This window comes from Sciurus carolinensis, chromosome 4 (genome assembly GCF_902686445.1).
Source record: "Sciurus carolinensis chromosome 4, mSciCar1.2, whole genome shotgun sequence".
In the NCBI taxonomy this organism is placed as follows: domain Eukaryota; kingdom Metazoa; phylum Chordata; class Mammalia; order Rodentia; family Sciuridae; genus Sciurus; species Sciurus carolinensis.
In genome coordinates this window covers 134,916,521-134,941,202 of record NC_062216.1, presented here as the reverse complement: position 1 = coordinate 134,941,202, position 24,682 = coordinate 134,916,521, and the positions used below count along the sequence as shown (strand labels likewise).

The 24,682-nt window shown below is 32.0% G+C and overlaps 1 protein-coding gene across 1 annotated transcript in view; it reads right to left on the bottom strand.

Annotated features, from left to right (window-relative positions):
• Positions 1-24,682, bottom strand: part of Zdhhc17 (zinc finger DHHC-type palmitoyltransferase 17) — an 87,424-nt gene that overhangs the window by 6,067 nt on the left and 56,675 nt on the right. Inside the window, exons 8-14 of the mRNA XM_047549163.1 lie at positions 24,304-24,429; positions 17,758-17,900; positions 16,302-16,402; positions 4,882-5,006; positions 3,993-4,055; positions 1,339-1,432; positions 408-491 (exon numbers count right to left, since the gene is read on the bottom strand). Of these exons, the coding sequence (XP_047405119.1) occupies positions 408-491; positions 1,339-1,432; positions 3,993-4,055; positions 4,882-5,006; positions 16,302-16,402; positions 17,758-17,900; positions 24,304-24,429 (736 nt within the window). The remainder of the gene's footprint in view (positions 1-407; positions 492-1,338; positions 1,433-3,992; positions 4,056-4,881; positions 5,007-16,301; positions 16,403-17,757; positions 17,901-24,303; positions 24,430-24,682) is intronic.

Sequence of the window (24,682 nt, the reverse complement as noted above, 5' to 3'; positions counted from 1 at the left end):
ATTATAGCTTACTTTTCAAAATATTTCAAGTTTTGTGCAAGCTTAATTCTATATGTATTTTCTCAAATGTTTGGTAAGAAAGAGGAACTGGCATGAAGGCTGCATCTACAGACCACCAGAATAAAGCAAGCGTGTGATATGAGATGTTGGTGTATTTTACCCAGAAGCTTTTCAAAGCTTATTAAACCAACACATTTTCCAGGGGACACACATATTAAAAGGTGGCTAACTGATGACTGCTTATACTGTATGTTGAAGATATCTTTCTTTCTTTATGCTTCTTCACAAGGTGTTCCCCAAACCATATAATTTTTTGTTAAAAGACTTGTCATTACCTAAGTAATGTTAAGTATAATCTGATTATGCAAACATTTGTTTTAAGAAGGCAAAAAACTAATTGTACTCACAAGAAATACAACCATAGATCATCCAGCAGATCATAAAAAGCAAGAAGAATAGGTAGCCCATAAAGTATCTATGGTTGCCTGCACCTGAAGAACAACACAGAAGCAATGTTTTTCAGCTAAGAAAAACCAACTGGTAATACACCTTTGAAGGGTATGCTATGAAAGGAGTGATACAACTTGGACCACTATAACATACATTAATTATTTATAAAATGGCTTTTAATAAAATAAATGTTTTAATAAAAATCTTAAAATAAGAATGCTTATAATTACACATAAAGATGTGATGACTGCAATGATATTCACTCTGAAGGCAAGGGAGTCCTGAAGAACGAAAATCACAATTCTGACTTTTGCTCTTATCTTTGCTTTCTGAGGCAGAAAATAAACCTACTTTATTTTATAAATCTTATAATACAGATTTTCAAAGGTTTCTCTGTAACAGTCACACAATCTTTGTAATGTTTCTCTTCTGTTTCTTCATAAAATCTCCAAGGCCATCTCTCAGATCACTCACTTCATCTTCTCAGATAGTAATATTCTTGAACACTGAGATGTGTACAGCTATATATTATTCCTGTCTCTGTATGTAACATCATTTCAAGCATGGCTATTGCTTTACTTTCTCTAGCTTAATTTCAAAACCAGTATTATTTATCTCCTTATCAATTACAATGTTACCCAAGAGGGAAAGTAGGAAAGAGTAGGCACATAGAGAATGAACAGAGAAATGAAACAATCTGTTCTAGACAATAATTCTGTGACTTTTTTCCCTCTCTCTTGGTTGAGTAGCAGTTTTGTTAACCAAAAGACAATTGGGAGGATCAAGGACACAGGAATAAGCTTTCTGATACCTATTTGAATACTGTACATCATTAATTACCTAAGTAACTTCTGAACAATACATTTAGAAATTACTAATATAACTTACCTACACAGTTACCCACCCACGGACAATGATGATCAAATTTCGCTATACAACGGTTGCACACGCCACAATGTTTGGACCTCACTGGTTTCCGTATCTGTTAATAAGCATGTTAAAAGATTATGAAAGACACCATACTTTACAGGGAGAAGAGCTGAACATTTATTTTCTCAAAATACAAATGTGGAAAGTCACAACTACAGTTTTTCAACAAAGATCATATCAAAGTTTCCAAATCAATAAAACCAAATATTATTTTCATTATTTAATGAAATTACAACTACAACAACAAAGACTAAAAAGAAAAGAATACCCAGAATACAAATACCTTTAGAATGAAAGAGACCCACCAATTCACAAGAATATCAACTAGGATTTAAATACCAATCTGATGCTATGATGAGTGACATTATATTTAATTCATCTCTCTCAAATTTCTGAATAATAAAAACATAATCACTCTCAAGCCAGGCATGGCAGTATACACTTGTAATCCCAGCAACTCAGGAGGCTGAAGCAGGAGGATCACAAGTTTAAAGCCAGCCTCAGCAACTTAGCAAGGCCCTATCTCAAAATTTTAAAAATTCTCAAAAGAACTGGGGATGTAGCTTACTAGTGAAGCATCACTGGAATTAATCCTTCAATCCCTCGTACCAATAAATAAATAAATATATACACACACATACATGCATATACACATACTCCCATATGTATGTGTATGTGTGTGTGTGTGTGTGTGTGTGTGTGTGTGTGTGGTATGTATATTACTCTCCAAGCTTCTAAGATTCATTTTATTAATGGTCTTGATACTAGTTACTCTAATAAATCAAATTAAATTGTTCTTTAGTAAAAACAATCAAGTTAGAAATGAATAAAAGAAGCTTTTATAATTTGAAATCATTAATAAAAAAAGTACCTTCCCAACATTAACAAATTCAGCCAAAAATATTAAGTTCACGCATCTATTTAAGTGCTTCCCTGAGATCTCAGATTAAGGTTTGGCATTTCCCCTGCTGGAATTTATGAACACATCTGAGAAAGCAGAACATGATTACTGAGTTCAGAGAAATCACTATTGCTTGCAAAAAGCAAACTCTATTATTCAACTCTTCATAGGCAATAAAAAATTCATGTTTATGATGTCTAAGTATCTTAAAATGCTTTTTACTCTATATTATGCTAAATTAGCCAAAGGAATAAAAAAACTCACTGTTAATCTTCAAAGGGCTAGCAGTTCCAATACTGGATATATAACAAGAGTTAGAGTTGCTAACCCATGACAGAAATAAAACTTACAGTAGTCTACATTGACTGTATTGGTGTTTCAATAAAAGCTCTGCCAAAATTTTCCCACTACTTTGCATTTAAGGTTGAGCAGTATTATGAGATACCCAGGCAAAGTTATAGTTAGACTGTGCAGTTCTTGCATCTACTAAAAATTATCTGTGGGCTGGGGTTGTAGCTCAGTGGTAAAGCACTTGCTTCACATGCCTGGGGCGCTGGGTTCATCCTCAGCACCACATAAATAAATAAAGACATTGTGTCCATCTACAACTAATAAAGTTATCTGTGGACCAAAGAAAAGGATAAGCTATTCTTTATCACAGATATGAGACTAAATCTATTTAATAGAAAAGCAGTAGGATATATCAAAGTACTACCACACTTACAACCCCCAGCTATAATTCCTCTTTGGGTAACAAAAATCTGAACAGAATAATCAGTTAAGGGGTAACTTAGTCTTGAGAGTCCTAAATGAAACAGTATCCTTGGCTCATTACCAAAGTAATTCATTCTTAAAAAACTCTCTTTTCTAGGGCTGGGGAGGTAGCTCAACTGGTAGAGTGCTTGCCTTGTAAGCACAAGGCCCTGAGTTCAATCCCCAGTACCGCAAAAAAAAAAAAAACTCTCTTCTACATGTGCCTTCTTAAGTGAAGCATACCAGGAGTGACAATTACCCCTTAGATATGAATCATTTTATAACAGAAAATGCTCTTTACAACAAGGAATTATCTATTCCAAAGTATATGGCTTATAACACAGTACATAATAAAATGTCTATGATATATTGACAAAAATAATATTGTTCTTGTCATCAGATATTTATTTAACAATGAAACTGCTATCTGCACTGAGTCATTAAACAATTGGCCATACACCAAGAACATCCACATTGCATCCTTGACTTAGTAGAACACAATAGTATTTCCAAAGAATAGCAATGCATAGAAAGTCTAAACATTAAGAATACCAATTTTATAAAATTACTGTTGTGAAGCATAGAAACCTTTTCAAAGAAGGCCTGAATAATCAAAGAATCTAGTCAGTACCCTAAAGCTGCTCTCCAAAGTAAAGGGAAGCATTTATTTTAAATATTCAAATTTGTAACTAGTCAAAACAACATTGAGACAACAAAGAATTTTGTAGAATTAAAGCTGTTTCAAAAACTCATTGTATAATTCTAAACTAACAATTTTACTACTAAACAAATGATAAGACATTAGTTTACTTGCATTTAATTTAAAGGTATAAAAGAGCACTTAATTGTATAATTTGGGAACATTCATATGTAGAAAAATACATATTCCCCATCCCCCAAGCCCTCTACACTATGCTACTGTCAGAGGAAGAGGAATAAACACAGAAGAAAATACTACCAAACAGGTACTGCAGAATATACTGAGGTCCAGACTTCCTGTTTCTGCAAGTTCAACTATTGTCTGGGAATAAAAAGAAAAAAAAAAAAAATTACTTTATTCAGAAATGAATAATGCTCCCCAGTTCTTTTGTCATTACTATGAGTCAATGCACATGAGGCTCCTTTTTAATTTCCCAAAATTTTAAGTTCAAAATAAGAAATCTTTTGCTCACTTACTTCTATTTCATTATAATATGAATACTGAAGAACATCATGGTACCAATTTCTATGCAGCCCAGACAAAAGCATATTGGACCATTAAGAATTTGCCACTGTATTAATGTACTGTGGTCAGGAATAATTCATCAAGATTTGTTTATAAGAATGGATAAAACACCTCTTAAAATAATCTAAATGCCTCTAGTTCAACTCTCTATATAACATCTTTTGTGAAACTTGCTATCAAGAACCTGGGTTATATTATGGGAAAGAGATGCCCTGGATCATATATACAAATATTTCAGTTATTGGAATAGTATATTTATCTGTACTATCAGCTTACTGGTCTTCTATTTATAGTCATTAGCAAACACTTACTGAATGCATGTTATTTGCTGTGGGTTTACAGACATATGTGAGCTAACGTCTTTGCCTCTCAAAGCAATCACATATTATTTATTTATTTATTTACTGCCTTCTAAGGAAGAGAAACATGAAATTATACAAAGTCATGGAAATGTTAAGGACAGGCATCACAGGAGTACCACAGGTGAGCACCAAATAAAATTTAATCTCAATTTAATTTGAAATTCCTTTATATGCTAATAAGTTTTTTCCTTTGTAATTTAAATATCAGCTATAATTACTAATAAACTGAACAGTTAAATATGTAAACTGTATTTTACTACCTTTTTCTTTTGCTCTTCTGTAGCCTTAATAATCCCTGGATCTGATTTCCAAGATTTTCCAAAATTATAGAAAAGTGCAACACTATTAGCAAGGAATGGAAGATGAATAAATAAAAAGTTGAGATGTGCCTCAAGTTAAGGAATCTAAAACAATGAGTTATTACATGTAAATTTATAATCCATAAGCTTTTACAAAATATTTGCCAATGAAAATATTATAAATTTTTAAATCAAAATAGGTATTTTCCCATTATGTTCATAATTAAATTAAAAAATTAAAATGTGACTTCCTTATAAATTTTAAGCTATGTAGACAGTTATCTGATACTATTTTTGTGGTACTGGGGCTTAAATTCAGGGACACTCTACCAGTGAGCTATACAGCCAGCCCTATTTATGTTTGTCCATATGTAGGTATGTCTTTATTGGAGACAGGATCTTGCTAAATTGCTGAGGTGGCTTGTGTTCTCCTGCCTTAGCCTCCCAGGCTGCTGGGATTATAGATGTGCACCACTGTGCCTGACTAACTTAAAAAGTCAGTGAATATGTTAAAAATTACATGACTATTAAGCAATCAACATTTTGTTTGACAAAAAGGGATTTTTTTCATTTTCAAAGTTATTAAACACATACTTTATCTATATGCACTAAGATCTTTATATATTTACCAAACACTTTAGACACAGACCCAGATATTTTCAAGACTGCCTTTAAAGGTAAGTCAGAGAAAAATTCTCTCCTTTGCCTTTTTTGAACACATTCAGTTCTTAGAAATGTATTTATAAAAATACATTTAGAAATGTATTTATAAAACTGCTTATAACAGAAATAGTTTCTCTGTTTACCTTTTTGCAACCTAATGAAAATAGAAAAAATGTACTAGATAATTACAAGTGAAGAATAAAAAATATTTTAAATAATGATATAAAAAATAAACCAATGCAGCTAGAGGAATACCTTTCTGGAACACAAAACATCTGGTATACTGAAATAGACCATTTTTAAGGTATTCTTTGGATATAAGAATTTTACAAAACTTTTTGATATCATCACACATTTACACTGTTTCTCATGAAACGTAGACAGAAAAAAACTTCTGGAATGAAATCATCCTACATTTGCTTGGCAAATACCAACATTCACTTAAAATAGAGGAAAAATGAAAAAGAAAGAACTTCTTGAGAACAGCTGGGTAAATCTGTGGACAAAGAATGCTAAATACTGGCATTACTGATAACTGGCATTATCAGTAAAGGCAGCACCTTTACTGATCAGAAGAGTTTCAAAAAAGTATTAACATATCAATAAACAGGCCTGGCTCTTACAGTCTGAATTAAATTTGCAGAGGGTCACTAGCAGCTCAATATATGACCACATATTTAACAAGATTATTCAGGAATTAAATATCAGATAAACTTAAAAAAATTCTTTTTTTGCTATTAAAGGCAAGTAAATTAGATAGCTTCAAATGATAATTTGAAGTCAGTTTTAGTAATAGGTTAAACAGGCTAACTTTAGAATTTTAATGAAAATTAAATTTATAAAGTATACATTCTCTACTAATAGAATGGTTGTTTTTAGTATTTATATGATTCTTAAAACAAGAACACATTTAAAAATCATAAAGCAAAAAAAAAAAAACCAGTACCAGAAATAACTGCTTTATTTTTGGTAATTTCCATGGTCAGTCATAATTGGGATCATAGTGTATTTAAGATTAATCTAATAAACCAGGCATGGTGGCACATGCCTGTAATCCCAGTGGCTCAGGAGGCTGAGGTACTAAGCAACTCAGTGAGACGCTGTCTCTAAATAAAATAAAAAATAAATAGGGCTAGGATATGGCTCAGTGATTGCCCCTGAATTCAATATCCGGTGCCTCTCCCCCACCAAAAAAAAGATTAACCTAACAAATAACACTAATGAGTCACCATCGATGCGCCACTTAACCCACACCAAGAACCCTATGATAAATCCTGCTGCTATGCCCATTCTATAGATGATAAATGTGGGCAGAGGCTAAGTCCAAGACTGCAGAGTGAGTTAGAAGTAGAGCAAGTATTAAAAGCCTGGCATTTATTACCTATGCTATTCTTGCTCTCCATAATGCTGAGAATTTCTTAGGTCAATAAATATTACAGAAATAATCTACAGGTCTGGATATTGTCAAGGCTTGTTATATACTTTTATACTGTCAGATTATTTTTCAGGAAGATATTATCCATTTATAACCCCATTAGCAATGACTGCTTGATGACTACCTTTGCATTAGCACTAAGGAAAAAATGCTGATTTTAGAGGTAAAATGTTTTATTCTTTTAACTTATGACTTTATGATTAAAAAGTCCTCTACTTAGTGATAAATATTATCAATTTCATTTCAAAGTTTATTTACAGGTAATTCTTTAATCAACTTGGATATTATTTTGATGGCTGCAGCTCTCACTTGATTAAAAAAAAAATCTAACTAGATTTTCTAAGTTAATAAATTGAAATTCTTACACTAAATTTCTTTACACTGTACCCAACAAACCAAAAAAGTAAATCAAACCAACTACTCCCCCCAAAACTAGTAACAACTTAGGCAAAGGGACAAGCTCTACTATGCCATGTATCTTAAAACTGAAAGCCAAGGAAAACAGATCAGTCTGGTGAGGCAAGTTGCCTAGTGGAGTCCTTGGGCTTGCCTCCATCTATACAAATAGACTGTAAAACTAGATGAGAAGGCCAAGTCTGAAAAATGTCATTAATTTCACACTTATTCTGCCATTTATTTGTGTCTGCCTCACCCAGAACCGTATGTTGAAGCCATACCCCACAATGTGACTACATCTAAAAATAAGGCATTTAGGAGGTAATTAGGGTTACACAAAATCATAAGAGTATGACACTAATTCAATAGGAGTATAGCCTTATAAGAAGAAAGAATGAGAGATGTCTGAAGTAAGAAGATTCCGGTAAGCTAGGAAGAGAGCCCTAACCAGAACTTGACTATGCTGGCACCCTGATCTCAGACTACTACCCTCCAGAACTTTGAGGTAACAAATTTCTGTTGTTTAAACCACCAGTCTACAGTATAGTTATGGCAGCCTAATCTAATAAATACTCCCGCCCTTCATCCTAGGCAATTAGGATGAAATAATGAGCAGACCACTTTAACAAATCAAGAAAACCCTTCAGAAATAAAAGTACCTGAATACCACTACATTAACTTCCATTAAGTATCAAAAAAAAAAAAAAATACTACAGCCTATTACTAATAAGGTGATTTCACTAAATTGAAGGGATGGTTGTAGGGGATAATTCCAGATCATCCTATCTCCAAGACTGGGAAGAAGAAAACTCAGGCAGAACTTTTAACAAGATCTTATTAGGACAGCTAAACTCATGTTCCTGGGAAAGAATTTAACTAAGCTCTCACTTCTCAGGCAAAGGAAATGTATAGAAATGTAGTTAAACTGTAGTATTGGTGGGGTATTATGCTGGTACCTAATAAGTTAGGAAAAACTCTAAAAATTAGCCTATAATATATTAGAAAAGTCTGAATAACTTTGCACAAGTTAATCATGAAAAAACTAAAAGATAAAAAGCAGCACAACAACTATGCTAGCATGCTTTTTTAAAAAATAAAATGAGAAAAAAAGATTCAAACATTCACAAAGCAAAGAATCCAAACTGGAAGGAAATACAAAATAAGGACAAAAACAAATTAAAGATGTTTTATAATTCAAATACAAATATTACAAAGAGCTTAAAATAACACGTAGGTGATAAATTTGGAACCATATGAAAAGGGTGATTCTAGAAATAACAAAATTGAGGCAAAAAGAACCTATTATATAAGTGAACTAAAAAAATTTGTGAAGATGAATACAGGGAACATAAAAGAAACTAAGATAAAGTAATTAGAAATAAAGAGCATGAACACAGATGGCAGCCAAAGAAAATTCAACATAAGGATGATTTTATGTATAAAGGAAATACAATAAAAAGTACTCAGATATTACAAAAATTTCTCAGAAAGTGGAAAATTTTTCATTTTTGTATATTATATATGTAATGCACAAATATGACCATCATTTTAACATATCATATACTGAAAAGCCATATTGTTTGTTAAGAAAATCTAAGGGACAATGGTTAACATTTTCTAAAACATACTGGTTGTTCTTCAATTTTAATAAAAATGTCATAGGATTCTTTTTAAAGATCTTTTTAAACATATTGCTGAGCCGTCAGTAGTATAAGAGGATCCCCTGAAGAGCAGACATGATAAACAAGTACAAATCTAGAGGAACATTCATTCTAAAATTTGGTGTCCACTTTTTGGGTGTTTGCTTATACCTGTATGCTACAAGAGACATTGTAAAAATTTACTAGAGACATTTACAAAATTCAAGATTACTGGTTAAAAGCTAATACTAATAAAGTATTCACTGTTAATGCTTTTTACTGTAACTACATATTGATAACAGGTTCAAATGATTGGAAAGAAATAACTCTAAATCTATAGGCACTTGATTTAACAAAAAAATGTCAAGTAAAACTGAACTCTGAGAAAACCTCCATATTCATAAATACATGGAAAAGATTTAATACAATTTGGTCCATAAGTGATACTGAGAGAGATAAAAAATTTAGTAAGGATACAGTCACTTGAGCAACTCAATTAATAAGCTTGATTTTATATGCAGAATGCAACATTTTGAAATAGTACATAAAATAGTACCTTTTAACTTTAAATGCTTATCTGAAAAAAGTTAAATTGAACACTTTTTCATATAGTTAATTGCTTATATGTCTTCTTTTGTAAAGTGTCTGTCCAGTTCCTTGGCCCATTTATTGATTGGGTTCTTTGTATTTTGGTGTAAAGTTTTGTAAGTTCTTTATAAATTTTGGAGATCAATGCTCTATCTGAAATGCGTGTGGAAAAGATTTTCTCCCACTCTGTAGGCTCTCTATTCACATTATTGATTGTATCCTTTGCTGAGAAAAAGCCTTTGAGTCCATCCCATTTATTGATTCTTGCTTTGATTTCTTGTGCTTTGAGAGTCTTATTAAGGAAGTCTGATCCTAAGCCAACATGATGAAGATTCAGGCCTACTTTGTCTTCTATTAGGTGCAGGGTCTCTGGTGTAATTCCTAAGTCCTTGATTCATTTTGAGTTGAGTTTTGTGCAGGGTGAGAGATAGAGGTTTAATTTCATTTTACTGCATATGGATTTTTATAGCAGCTCAATTCACAATAGCTGGATTGTGGAACCAACTTAGATGCCCTTCAGTAGATGAATGGATAAAGAAACTGTGGTATATATACACAATGGAATATTATTCAGTCATAAAGAATAATATTATGGCATTTGCAAATAAATGGATGGAATTGAAGAATATCATGCTAAGTGAAATAAGCCAATCCCCAAAAACCAAAGGCCAAATATTTCCCCTGTTAAGTAGAGAATGATATATAGTGGGGATGGGGGGTGGGGAGTGAGAGAAGAACAGAGTAACTTTAGATTATGTAGAAGTAAATGGGGGGGGTAATGAAAAATCATGGAATGAGACAGACATCATTACCCTATGTACATGTATGATTACATGAATGGTATGAGTCTACATTGTGTACATCCATAGAAACTAAATTATGTACCCCACTTGTGTAAAATGAATCAAAATGCGGTCTGTAAAAAATTAAAAATTAAAAAAAGAAGTTAAATCTAAAAATGGAAATAAAATTATTAAAAGGAAAAATGGAAAAGATTAATAAAACCTAAAGTTGTTTCTTTGTAAATAAATAAAGAACAAAAAAAAATTAAAATCACAAGCCCAACATCCAGTGATAATCACTTCTAAAATCCTATAAACTCAGTTCCAGTTCTTTTCCTTGGTACATTTTAAAATTAGAATCTCTTTGTAAATAAAACTTAGTATTCTTTTACTATATCCTAATGAGTCCATCTCATTAAATCTTAGAAAAGTATCTTAATGGTTATTTAATCCCAATCAATATGAAGCATAACTTATAAAATTATCCCTTTATTCAGGATGGATATTCAGTTGTTTCCATTTTTTCCATTATTAAAAACATTATGAAACATTCTTATAAATAATTTTTGACCTTATGCCTTGTAAGTATTACCTGCATATGATTAAGAGATCAAAGGGTATTTTTTAAAGCTCTTTCTACAGGGTCAAACTGCTTTCCAGGAAAGCTCACAAATTATGTTCACAGTATAACATGAGGGCATCTGAAGACATACTAAAACAAGTAAAAAACCTGGGTTCTACACCCCTCTTTTAGTTAGCTGCCTATGTAACCTCGAGCAAAACATACTTCTTTTCTGTCTCATGTTTTTCTCAATTAGAAAACAGCATTAAGATCTATGTTTTCTCTCAAAGAACTGTTCTGAAAACCAAGTAAAATAATATATCTGAAAGAATTATAAACCAAAAAGTGCTGAATAAATATGCAGTACATATATAGGGAGATAATTATGTAATGAATAGAACAGTTACTTATCTTTTCCACATTTTTATTGGTACATGATTATACATAATATTGGAATTCATTGTTACGTATTTATACATGCACATGATATAACAATATAATTTGGTATCACTCCCCAGTATTTTCCCTTTCCCTCCCACTGACCCCCTTCCTTTACTGAGACTTTCTCTTCTTTTTCCCTCTCTAGCTTACATACTAGAGAAAAATCTGATCCTTGACTTACTTAAGTTTGGCTTATTTCACTTAACATAATGCGTTCAAGTTTCATCCATTACCTTGCAAATGACGTCATTCTTCATGACTGAAAAAAAACTCCGTTGTGTATGTATTAACATTTTTGTCCATTTATCCACTGGCAAGATAGCTAGGTTACTGTGAATTGTGCTGCTTTTAAGAATGGGTAAGCATGTATCACTACAATAGGATGACTTTAATTCTTGAGGATAAATACTGAGGAGAGGTATATATCTGGGTCATATGATGGTTCCATTCCTAGTCTTTTGAGGAATCTCTGTACTGATTTTCAGAATAGTTATACTATCTTACAACCGTACCAACAATGTAAAAGTATTTCTTTCCCCCCATATTCAATCTAGCATTATTGTTCACATTCTTGATGGATGTGCATTATAACCGAGTAAGATGAATTTTAAGTGTAATCTGCATTTCTCTAATTGCTGAAACTGTTGAACATTTTTTCATAATTTGATAGCCATATGTCCTTTGAGAAGTATGTTTAGTTCATTTGCCCATTTATTAACGAGGCTATTTGGTGATAAGTTTTTTGAATTGTTTATTTATTCTGGATATTAATCCTCTCAGAAGAGTAGCTAGCAAAGATTTTCTTATATTCTGTAAGATCTCTCTTCACATTGTTTCCTTTGCTGTGTAGCTTTTAATTCCATGTCACCCCATTCATTAATTCTTATTTCCTGAGCTTTAGAAGTTTTACTGAATAAGTCATCACCTGTACCTGTATGGTGAAGTGTTGGTCCTGTAATTTCTTGTAGGAGTTCCAAGGTTTCCGGTCTAATTTTTAGGTCTTTGATCCATTTTGAGTTGACTTTCGTTCAGGGTAAGATAGGGTCTAATCTCATTCTTCTACATATGGATTAACCAATTTTCCCAGCACAATTAAAAAGACTGACTGTTCTGAAACGCACACTTTTGGTACCTCTGTCAAGGATCAGATGACCATTATCAGTGTGGGTTTGTCTATCTTTTGTTCTGTTCCATTGACATGCAATTGTTTTCTTTAATCTCCAGAGCGCAGTCGTATAATTTGTGATGACTCCAATATTGCTTTTTTGGCTTAGTACTGCTTTGGCTGTTCTGAGTTTTTCCCTCGTTTCCAAATGAATTTTAGGATGGTTTTTTCCTAGTTCTGTGAAGAATGTCATTGGTATTTTGACAGGGATTGCACTGAATCTGTATATTGTTTTTGGTAATATGGCTATTTTAACAATTTGTCTTCTTCAATTTCTTTCTTGTGTTCTAGTTTTCACTGTAGAGGTCTCTGACCCCCTTGGTCAGATTTATTCCTAGGGTGGTTGTAGGTTTTGTTTGCTTCTGTTGTTGTTTTCTCTCCCTTTGAGATTAAGGTTAGGGCTAGGGTTAGGGTTAGTTGCTGAACATGATTTATTATTATTAAGGTTTTTTTCATCTAAGTTCATCAGATTTAGTGATTTATAATTTTCTTTCCTTGATGTGGTCCTTATCTGGTTTTGGTATCAGAGATACCAGCTTCATAGTGTACTTTTGGAAGTATTACACCCAAGTTCTATTTCATAAAATAATTTGAGGAATACTGGTATTAATTCTTTAAAGGTCTGGTAGAATTCAGCTGAGAATGCATCTGGTCCCAGGCTTTTCTTTGTTGCAAGGCTTTTTAATGCTGCTTTTATCTCACTGTTACTGGACTGTTTGTTTTATCTTATTGATTTAATTTTGCCTGGTCACATCTGTCTAGAAATGTATCCATTTCTTCTAGGTTTTCCAATTTACTGGAGTATAAGTTCTCAAAATTGTCCTAAGAAATCCTTTCTTGTCTATCCTTTGTGCCTTCATTATAATTTATTCAGTGCCTTTTTCTGTCCTCCTCCTACAAGTCTCTTAGTCTGCCCCTCCCAGTCTCAGAAGTTAATACGGAAATAATGTCGCTCCAATATCATATAGGATCTAAAAAGATAAGTTATTTTATAACGTAAGAAAAGCACAAGGTTTTCAGAAAAGATAACGAGAACTCCGAAGTTTGTGATTGCATTCACAATTATCATATACATATATAAATATTCAAATATAAACTGTACATTTAAGGAGTATTTGGATATAAACTTTAGAGTTTCAGTCATGTATGTAAGATGCACTTATTTACATGTCAGGTGTGTCTCCAGGTAGTGTTCAGCTTCTCAAGAACTCTTAAGACAATTCGGATAAGTAACTATAAAACTTAGTGATCTCATAGTGAAATTTTTATTTGAAAAATTAACGAGTAAAATTTATTTAATGCACCTTGAAAAGATAGTTACAACAATCTATTTTAAAGACAGAATTATTCAAATTGGACATCTGAAACAGACTTGGTTCTTCTGAACTTCCCTCAAAATCTACCTCTCATATTCTCAACTCCCCAGCTATAGAAACTCATAGAGTTATTTTATGCTATCTCCAAATAAAGAAAAAAGGCAGGTGGGGAGGAGAATATTCATAATATTCTCAAACATTAAGTTCACATTATTTGGTAATTTATTGGTTTTACTGCTTCTCTCCATTTATGCTTAATAGATCAGAAGTAGAGAAAGTTTAAAATTATTTTAAGATAAGAATCTGAGGCATTTCCCCCCTTGTACATAATTTTAATGACCAGTTTAGGAAATACAAAGAAAGTATGTCTGGAATACTAAAGATATTTCAGAGGTCAGTGCATTTCTTAAATTTAAAATAGATGAGATAACAAAAACAGCAAACCTGTTTCGCTCATATTAAATGTTCCAGTAGGCATTCCAATGCTCAATAAATCCTTAAAGAGTAACTTTTATATTAAAGTATAATACAAGGCCAGAATTAACTAGCACAAACTGTCACGTGGAAGTATTTAAATAGATACACTAAGAAAGTATTTTAAAAGTACAAAGTACTGAACACTCCAAAAATAATCACAAATGCAGTAAAGATATAAGAATTAGCTGGACACGGGAGCACACTCCTGTAATCCCAGTGGTTCGTGAGGTTGAGGCAGGTAGATCAAAAGTTCAAAGCCAGCCTCAGCAAAAGTGAGGCACTAAGCAACTCAGTGAGACCCTGTGTCTCTAAATAAATACAAAATAGGTCTGGGGATGTGGCTCAGTGGTTGAGTGCCCCTGAGTTCAATCCCCAGAAACAAACAAACAAAAACCTTTAATCGGTGCGTGTGTGTATGGATTATAAGTGTGGCTACAAATCTGGGGCTTTGGTGTAAAAAAAAAAAAAAAAAAACACCTTTTGTTTTTCAACTAAAACACAAGGCCTCTTAATAAAAAGAATGCAATATTATAATATGCAACACTGTGAGTGAAACTATTACTAAAATTGTTTAAGACAGTTACAAGTAACCAAAATTGCATGAATTTAAAACATATATTTCATAGTAATGTTTTAAAAAAAGACTTAGTAGACATTTATGAAATGTAGGCCTTTATTATATAATAAATCTTAGCAAACAAACTTTTTCTATGTAAAAATATCAAAAATTGACCTTGGTTTTGTTTCTTTGAAAAGGCACACACACACAAACACAATTTCACATTATATTGCTTTCAAAAAATGTATTACACTGATAATTTGCTGAAGTTTTAGCACACATTCAGGGATATGGCACATGGTTTTAACAAAGCAAAAGCGATGAAGGATTTTAATAGAAAATTATCTACTACTATCACAGCAAAATAGTGATATTAAGAAAATACTTAAGAGATTAATGGAGTAGAGAAAGGGGTTGAGGAGAAGAGGGATCAGAAAAGTGAGAAACTACAGCATGAAATTGACCAAATTACATTATATACATATGATTATATAATAATGAATTCAACCTTTATATCAATAAAGCACCAATTAAAAATTTTAAAACACACAACAAAAACTGATAGAAACCTAGAATTTCTCTTTGCTCTTCCAGTATTCTGTAATCAGTGAGTGGTTAATGAAGTAAAAAAGAAATTCTGTAGAACTTATCAAAAAAGAAAATTAACTTAGAGAAAATTTGATACTAAGAAAATCACAGTTTTTTTTTTTTTTCTTTTTGAAAATCACAGTTTTATAGAAAGGTTTAGAATACATTTACAGTTAGACAAATACTTGTTTCAATGCCAGCTTTATCAGAGACATGCTATGTGTCTTTGGGCTCCATTAATCTAAATTTTCTCATCTATAAAATGGAGTAACAATACTAACTTATGGGATGTGGGTTAAATATGTATTTAAGAAAACGCTTTTTAGAAACTCAGTAAACAAGCTATTGTTATTAATTATTCATAGTTGTTAAAAGCAGCTTTCGAAAGCAACCTATTAAATATGAAACATTTAAAAACATTAGTTCACACTTAATATTCTAGGAATACTGTTTTACTGTAGCAAATCATGAGTAGTTCAGTCCTAACATTAAACTATTACTAAACATATGTTTAGCTGGGTGTGGTGGCACATGGTAATTCCCACAACTCTGGAGGCTGAGGGTGGAAGATCACAAGTTCCAGGCCAGTCTCAACAACTTAGCAAGACCCTGTCTCAAAATAAAAAGTAAAAAAGTAAAATAAAAAGTAAAAAGAGCTCAGTTTTAAAAAGCTCCCACGTTCAATCCTCTCAGACTATAAATACAAAAAACAAAAACCATGTTTAACAAACAAAATTTGTTAGATAGGCTCTTTATAATCAAAGGATATCATTCCAAAACCAGAAGAACCACGTCACGTACATCCAAAATTTGGTTGCCAAATATATTCCAAGGGGCAATGCACTATGCATTGAATGATCAAAAAAGGACCTGTAAGATACAAGTTATATCTAAGATGAACTCTAAAATTCTTTTTAAAAAAAGCATTCAGATGAAAATTGCACAAATTCTGCGTTTTTAAAAACTGATTTAACCAGAATCCAGGAGTCCAAGATGCTTAAATACTAATACTATTTTTGTAGTAATAATACTAAATCAGTTCACAGAAGAGTCAGCAAGATTATGAAGTTTCTTTTAATTTACCAAGAATTAAAATTATATCCAATGTACTTTTCGACTTCAGAATTCCAGTGTATTCCAACTCCTTCAGTCAATAATTCACTTCGGGATACAGAGAAACTATGTAATCCAGCACATTATTCACCAAAGATGTGTTATAATTTCAATAAAGGAGTATAAAACAGTACTCAAGTTTTTCATTGTTTCTCCAATATTCCCTCTTTACCTACACATTTCAGTTAAGGTTAAGACACATCTTTTCAAATACAATGAATCAGCTAATTCTGTGAAATTGAAGGTCTGTATTTATAATATTAATATTTAGGAAACAATACGTATTAATAAATTTTGTTTAACATCAACAGTATTATCTATCCATGCATGTTAAGTATGGAGTCTTAGTAACTTCATATTTGTAATCTGAGCTCCTAGAAATACTAAAATTAACTAACTAGAATTCAGTCTTTTATTGAGTTAACATATTTGCATATTACTAGCTATTTTTCTTCCTGTGTGAATTATTTTCATGACTCCTTTCTAAAATTCAGGCAAAAGTAAGATGTGAAAAGAATGGAAATTAAATAGTAAATTCTAGATCATAGATGGCTTCCAAGGTTTGCTGAATGGGGCAACTTTTAGGGCAGTGGGATCTGTGGATAAGAGGAAAAGAAAATGGTCATAATGTTTAAAGAAAAAAAGGAAAGAATTTTTAAAAACTCAGTCTAATTCATAATTATGCTGACTCTACCCTGCTACAAAAATCAAATTTCTTGCCTGTTTACTACCTATGAACAAAGAAAATATAATATCAATGGAAAGGCAAGTTCAAGCATTATAATTACTTAGAAACAAATAGTATATATGTTACATTTACAGTTCTACAAACTCAAGTTCACTATTAAAACAATTTAAATATTGCCAAAAATGTTTAGCCTTTAAAATTGCATGCTACACTTCTGTAATTAAAGCACCTTTAGAATCATTTTAGTAACAAATTTTTAACAATCTAAAAGATTTTGCATATTATCAAAATTCTTTATAATAAATTAAGATCAAACATACCACATGCAGGTAGTATTCTAAACATAGAAAACACCGATTTTAGGTAGCAGGGTATGAATTAAATTCATGTAAAATTAAAAACAGTTTAAAAATAGTATACTTACTTTGAAAGAAACTGTACTGTAGCCCAAACACCACCATACATTAGTCCTTTAATGAGCCAAGAATCAATATTTAGGTCTGCTATAAATCCAACCAGCCAAATAACTAGGAAGGGAGTTCCCAGCATTACTTTCTGCCGGAATTCCTATACAGAAACAAATAATTAGAAAGTTTTTGCATGTTTGAAGTAACCTCAATCTGAATGATTATAATAGTTGTGAAAGTATGCAAGAGAGGTTGAAATTCATTCAAAGTTGCCTGCTATGTTCAGGTACTTACTATTCAAGGTGGTGGTTCTCTGAAGACAGATATTAAACAATTTAAAAGGACTTTGTTAAGATTGTGGAAAAGGAAAATGGAAGTTATAGGAGTGGCCTCTACATAGTCAGATACAGAATGCTAACACAGGGCCTAGAAAATAGATCACAACAAAAACCAACCCATTTAAACAAAGACATTGGTAACTAGATAGAGAAGGACAATCAAAATGACTATGGTCTAAGTACTCTATCAGATAAGGAAACCTAACCTGGAGAAGACATTCTAAATAGCATAAATTAACAATATATCAAACCTTAAAATGAGACGAGAATAAAATCAAACAGTCTTCAGGCTCCCAGAACCCACAGAATGGAGACATATGCCTCTGAACACAAATCAAGACACAGCGTGCCAACTCCAAAGGAAGTTCCATTTCATTTCTGTTTTGGGCTGGTTGTTAGAAAGTCCATACTTGTAAGTATAAGTCCTATGTACTTCCTTAACATCTATCACAATTTACATCTTCAGACAAACACAAACTATTAGCTCTTCAATATAACAGCTCTCACAAACTTATAGACAGCTATCAAGTCTTTCTTGAGTTACCTTACATGACAAAACTATATGAAATACTCAGGTGTGGTCTAACAAAGCTAAGTATAAATACTACTTTCCTCTTTGAATATTTTATCTTTCTGAAAGTTAAGATTATGCTACACCTTACAGCACCCTTTTCATACTATGGTTCCTAGTGAAATAAATTTTTTTTTATATAAATGACCATATTTTTCCTATTTTGTCATCAAAACTCACTTTCTGAAATGAATGTGTGATCGTAACATCAATAATTAAACATCAATTATTGTTGTAGTCCAATAACTATCTTATTTTTTTCTACTTCTATATGAACTTTTCTCAAGAGATTATCAGAGATTTTTAACTTGGAGGATTATGTGGGTACTAGTAGGAAAGAAGAAATTGTCACTGAAAAGGTATTTTCTAATATTGTTTGCTTTCAGTTAAAACACTTGTTCTCCCTCAAAATTAGTCATGTTAAAAATAAAGACACTCTTTATATACAGTAAAATTCACCACTTTTTGAGTATAGTTCTGAGTTTTGATTAACACATTGCTATAACCTGTACCAAAGCCAAGGTAATGTAAAAAGTTCTGTGAAGCCCCAAAATTCATACCCCACCCCCCACCCCTATCCCCATCCCCACCTCCAGTCTCAGCTCAGGTAACCACAAAACTAATTTCTATCCCTGTTAATTTTTCTTTGCAGGAATCATAATGTATGTAACCTATTAAGTCAGGTTTCTTCATTTAGAGAACATATTTGGCATTCATCATGTTGCTGTGTTATCTATAATTTGTTCTTTTTTCAATAGTGAGTAGTATTCCATTCCGTGTATGTGCTAGGTCTATCCATTCCCCACTTAAAAAAATTGTTTCCAGTTTTAGGTGATTGTGAATAAAGTCGTTATAACCAATTTCATAAAGTTTTTGTGCAAACATGTTTTATTTCATTGGATAAATATTTGTGTGTAGGATCTCTAGGTCAGATTTTCTTTCAAAAAAGTTTTCAAACTGTCATCTAGTACACGTAAGATGACATTATAAAGATGTACTGGTGATGTGCTGCTATACTGATATGATAAATCTCTTTTCTCCTACCTTAGGGAAATTTTCTACTACATAGGAAATTTGAAAGCATTTTATAATTTCTTCATACCCACTACCTAGATTCTAAGTTTATCCCCTTCAGTAATATCAGAGAGTAATTAAATACTGTAGCTACATAACAGGTCAAAATGTAACAGAAAAATATATAGTGATTCCTCATTTTCAAAAATGTTTCAGCTCTTCTAGGTCCTCCTCTAGGTATGGAAATAAAACCCCACTAAATCATGGTAACTTCTTTTATATATTGCTGGATTCTATTTACTAATACTTTGTTAAGAATTTTTGAGTTTACATTCATAAGGGATGATTCATACAGTTTTCTGGACTATCTTTATCTGCTTTGGGATCATGGTAAAATTATTTTCCATTGTTACTTTCAACAGGCCTATCTCATTATATGTAAGGTTAGTTTCTTTGTAAAAAGCATAAAGTTGGAAAATAATTTATAATACACATTGTCAACAGCAGTCTTCTACTGGTATAGTTAGACCATTTTACATTCAATATAATTATTGATATGTTAAAGTATGCAATTTTATTTTTTTGTTTTGTCTGTTCTCATTCCCTATTCCCCACACCCCGCCGCCTTCCTGGGGATAACTGTGACATTTTTTAGAATCCTGTTTTGATTTATGTACAGTATTGTTAAGTATATCTCTTTGTATATCTTTTTCAGTGGATGCTCTAAATGTTGTATTATATAAACACAACTTATCACAGTCCACTGGTGTAGAAAACTTAGCTCCTTTTATGTTCATCTTTGTCTATTTGTTACCTTAAATATGTTTTCTACATACATTTAGAGCCACATTAAACAATATTATAATTTTTGTTTCAATTCTTAAGCATAATTTAGAAGACATAAGAAGATTCTATTGTATTTACCCATAATTTTGCTTACCAGATTCTTATTAAGATTCCTTCTTTTATTATTTCCTGTTTAAAGAACTTTATTTGCCACTCTTTCAGGGTAGACCTGGTGTTAGGTTCTCTAGTTTTGAAAACATTTTGATCTTTCTCCTTCATTCCTAAATGATAATTTCACCACACACAGGGTTCTGAATTAAGTTTTCTTTCAACATTTGAAAAATGTACCCATTCCTTCTGGCATCTATGGCTTCTGATTTTTAAAAATCTGTTGTCATATGAATTGTGTTGGTGACAGGATTTTAAGATTTTCTTTTTGTTTGTTTCTCTAGTTTTCAGAAGTTTGACCATGATGTACTTGGTGAGATTTCTTAACCTGTAAGTTTGTATGTTGCCAAATTTGGGCATTTTTCAGTCAGTATATCTTTTATTTTTTTCAGCGTCAGCCTTTTTATTTTTTATTTTTTAAACTAGGACTCCAATCATATCAATATTGGATCATATTCAGGCCCCTGAGGTTTTGCTCTTCTCCCCTCCCCCTCCAATTTCCTTTTGCAGTTCAAAGTAGGTAAATTTTATTGTTCTATCTTCAAGATCACTGAATCTCTGTCATCTCTATTCTATTGTTGAGCCTATCCTTTGAGGTTTTTGTTGTTTTGGTTCCTGTAATTTTCAACTTTCCACTGGATTCATTTATAGTCTACATTCTATTTCTTTGCTGAGGATATTTTTTGTTTCACAATCATGTTCATAATTACTTTTTATGTTCATAAAAATCATGCTCATAATTACTTATTGAAGCCTTTTTATGATGGCTGCTTTAGACTCTTGTGTCAGACCATTTCACCCTCTCATCATCCTGTTGGCAATTATTTCATGCAGTTTCAGATCTTCCTGGTTCTTAGTATAAGTAAATTTCATTTGAAACCTGGACATTTTGGGTATTTTGAGATTCAGGATCTTATTGAACATTCTCTTTTAGATGGATTCTTCTGAAATAGCTTCAAAGAGGTAGTAAGGAGTCATCTCTTCTCTTCAGGTAGAAGAGAAGCCCAGGACCCCTACTTAGCTTCCACTCCCACCTGAGGATGAGGTTCCTCGTTAATGGTGAATGAGGGTGGCACTTCTACCCTTCAGTGTACCTCTACTGGTATCTCCCTGGCTGGAAGAGAGAGGATTGCTTCATTACTGCTCACTATGTGGTCACCAATAATAGAGGGACTTCATTAACAGCCAGTGGTGATAAAAGTCCCAACTCTCCACGCAGCCTTCTCTGACACCATCCTAGGAGAGAAGTTCGGGCATTTCACTACAACTTGGTAAGGATGGAAAACTAGGCTAAACGATGGGCCTTTGCTGCTCTGAGTCAGGGTAGAGTCACAGGTCTTTCTGTAGTGTTTGGCTATGATACAGCAGTTATTTTTAAGAAGATTTCTATGTTGCTAGGGTACCTTTTTTGTGGTCCTCTGACTACAGTGCAGGCTTTTGTTCTGGCTATTTTTGTCTGCACACATTTGGGTTAGCACTGTGTTACCAGCTTTGCCAGTTCCTAGTCTAGGGTATATGGGCCAAAATAGAAAACCTATAGAACTCACCACCATGTCCTTCTTCAGGTCCTGAATCCCTAGCCACTTAGCCTTTGTCTTCTTCATCTTCAAGAATCTGATCACATTTACTTTGTATATAATGTTCACGGTTTTTAGTAGTACTTAACAGGAAGGATATGTAGTCAATCTTCACAGATTTGTTTTCATGTAATCAATAAACATTTGTTAAAAGTATATGTGAAATTTCACTTATTAACAATGGAATCCTATATTTTTAAATGTTGAAAAGTACTAAAGATTTTCCTCCGACTGTTAACTATAAATCTGTCTGTTTAAAATTTTCTAACCTGAAAAAATCCAAGAGCTTTTTAAATCATTTTCTAAAATCAAGATTCTTTCCATATCTATTTACTAACACTGTCCCAAAATACCCACTCCTTCCACCTCTTGCTTCCAAGGGATGATTTTTCTAATAAAATTAAGTCCTGAGTGTCACTATTTTCTTATTTAGTTTCCTCCCCACCCAATGGTTAGTTCTAAATATAGAAAATATTTTCACAGGCTAGCAAACAAAATCGTGTTCAAGATTTAAATTTTTCTAATACGAAATGGAAAGAAAAATGAATAATCTACATAACTACAGATGTTTAATCCCACAGATCACAGAGAACTCAATCATCATATATTTTTATCTAGTAACGTTTTTTATGGGGGGGGCAGTGATGGGGAATCTAACCTTGGGCCCTACACATGCCAGGCAAACACTCCAGCACTGAGCTGTGCCCCAGCCCCAGTAATCTTTTTAACTTAGTATATCTAAAATCCCTAATGGAAAGAAAAACAGGAAAGAAATTCAACTTCTGAACTGTTCATGATAATATACAAATGTTAAAACTGCACTAAATTTTTAAGAAGATCTCTTTTTAAAAAGAAATAATAGGCAAACTCATAAACCTCATAGTTTTAATGCTATAAGTAACTTCATAATTAATAAAACATCTAATATTTGACTACATATGTAAAAATAAAACTTCAAAATATTTAAATTCAACAAAATGAAAGCACAAAGATTATACGATTTCCAGAGTAACATGAGATATTTTTATTACTAGCCAAATTATCATGAGACATTATTTTTCACTATTGAGCAAAACTGCTCCAAAGTTCAGAACACAGAGCAACATAAAAATAAATAAATAAATCACTTTCTATACCATATTTAATAATTAACTGGAAACATTAACATGATGTAAAAAATGTTCATTATTTTCAGCTATGGAGTTTGAAATTATAAATCCAATTCTTCTGATGTTTATGGAATGAACTGGTGAACTTTTCAGTTAAGGAGTTTAAGTGCCTACAAGTAAATGATGCACTGCTATCCCTTTATTCAAAACTTGTCTTTCCATCTTGATAACAGAATAAATCAATGTTAACTTTAATCAATTAGTATCACCACTAGAATAATCTGAGTTAGACATACATAAACATGGTAGTCAAAACTTAATGTTACTCAAGTTATGATTACTATTAAGTTAGAGGATACACTGTAAATTACTTAGGTACATTAAAAAAATGTCAGTCAACCTATTTCTCCTCTATTGGGGAAGAAAAAGAATTTTTAAATCTACCCCCCCTCACTCTTTTGGGGGAAATATTTAAAGTTTTTAAATGATTTTATTATAATTAGGCAACTAAGCCAATAGGCATAGTTTAAAATTGAAGGTATATGAAGTTCTAAAACTGGATTTTCCATGAAGTAGTCAAGAAAGTAAGTTTTCTCTCTACAAAAGTTACAACATATCACAAAAGAATGGAAATCTCAAATTAAATAGAGCAATAGTTGTTAGTTTAAAAAATATGTATTAGGACTAGGCTATTTTACAATATGTTACTAAACTAACAAATGAACATAAGGCCAGTTGAATCAATAAGCTAAAAATTATGTGTAGCCTATGGAAATTTAAACAATTTCATATCCCATCTTTCTTAATTATCAGACAACCAAAACAGAGATATAAACCAAGTAAACAGAGATCTAAGAAACTCTGTTATTTATCTTTGCTTTATTTTAGTTAAGAGTAATATTTTTAAAATTGCTTTGGGAAATGCTAAAATTAAAGTCTGTGGATATTCATGTAAGTAAGTGTGGTCATGAATCTTAAAACTCTTTAATCATGAGTTTACCTTGTCAGCTTTTAGCTTTCTAAGGAAAGATGGATTGTCATATCCTTTTGCTTGCCTTGCCTCTTGCAAATGGTTGATCATCCACACATTTTTTCTCTGCTTTGCCAGATCAAGTGCTGATTCACCCTGATAATAAAAGAATTTTACATTTAAAATAAAAGAAAAAACAGAATACTTCAGTTAATAACTTTTATAGAACTTTCACAAAAATCAACATTATTAATTTATTTACATTGTTTTGACATCAGTTAAAGTCAATTTATGTATGTAAACCATCACATATTTGTTAACAATTTTCCAAAGTACAATCAGAAAATGTGTTGTCTCATCTTATTCCATTGATTCGATTTTTGTTTGCATTTTGACATATTAGAGAGCA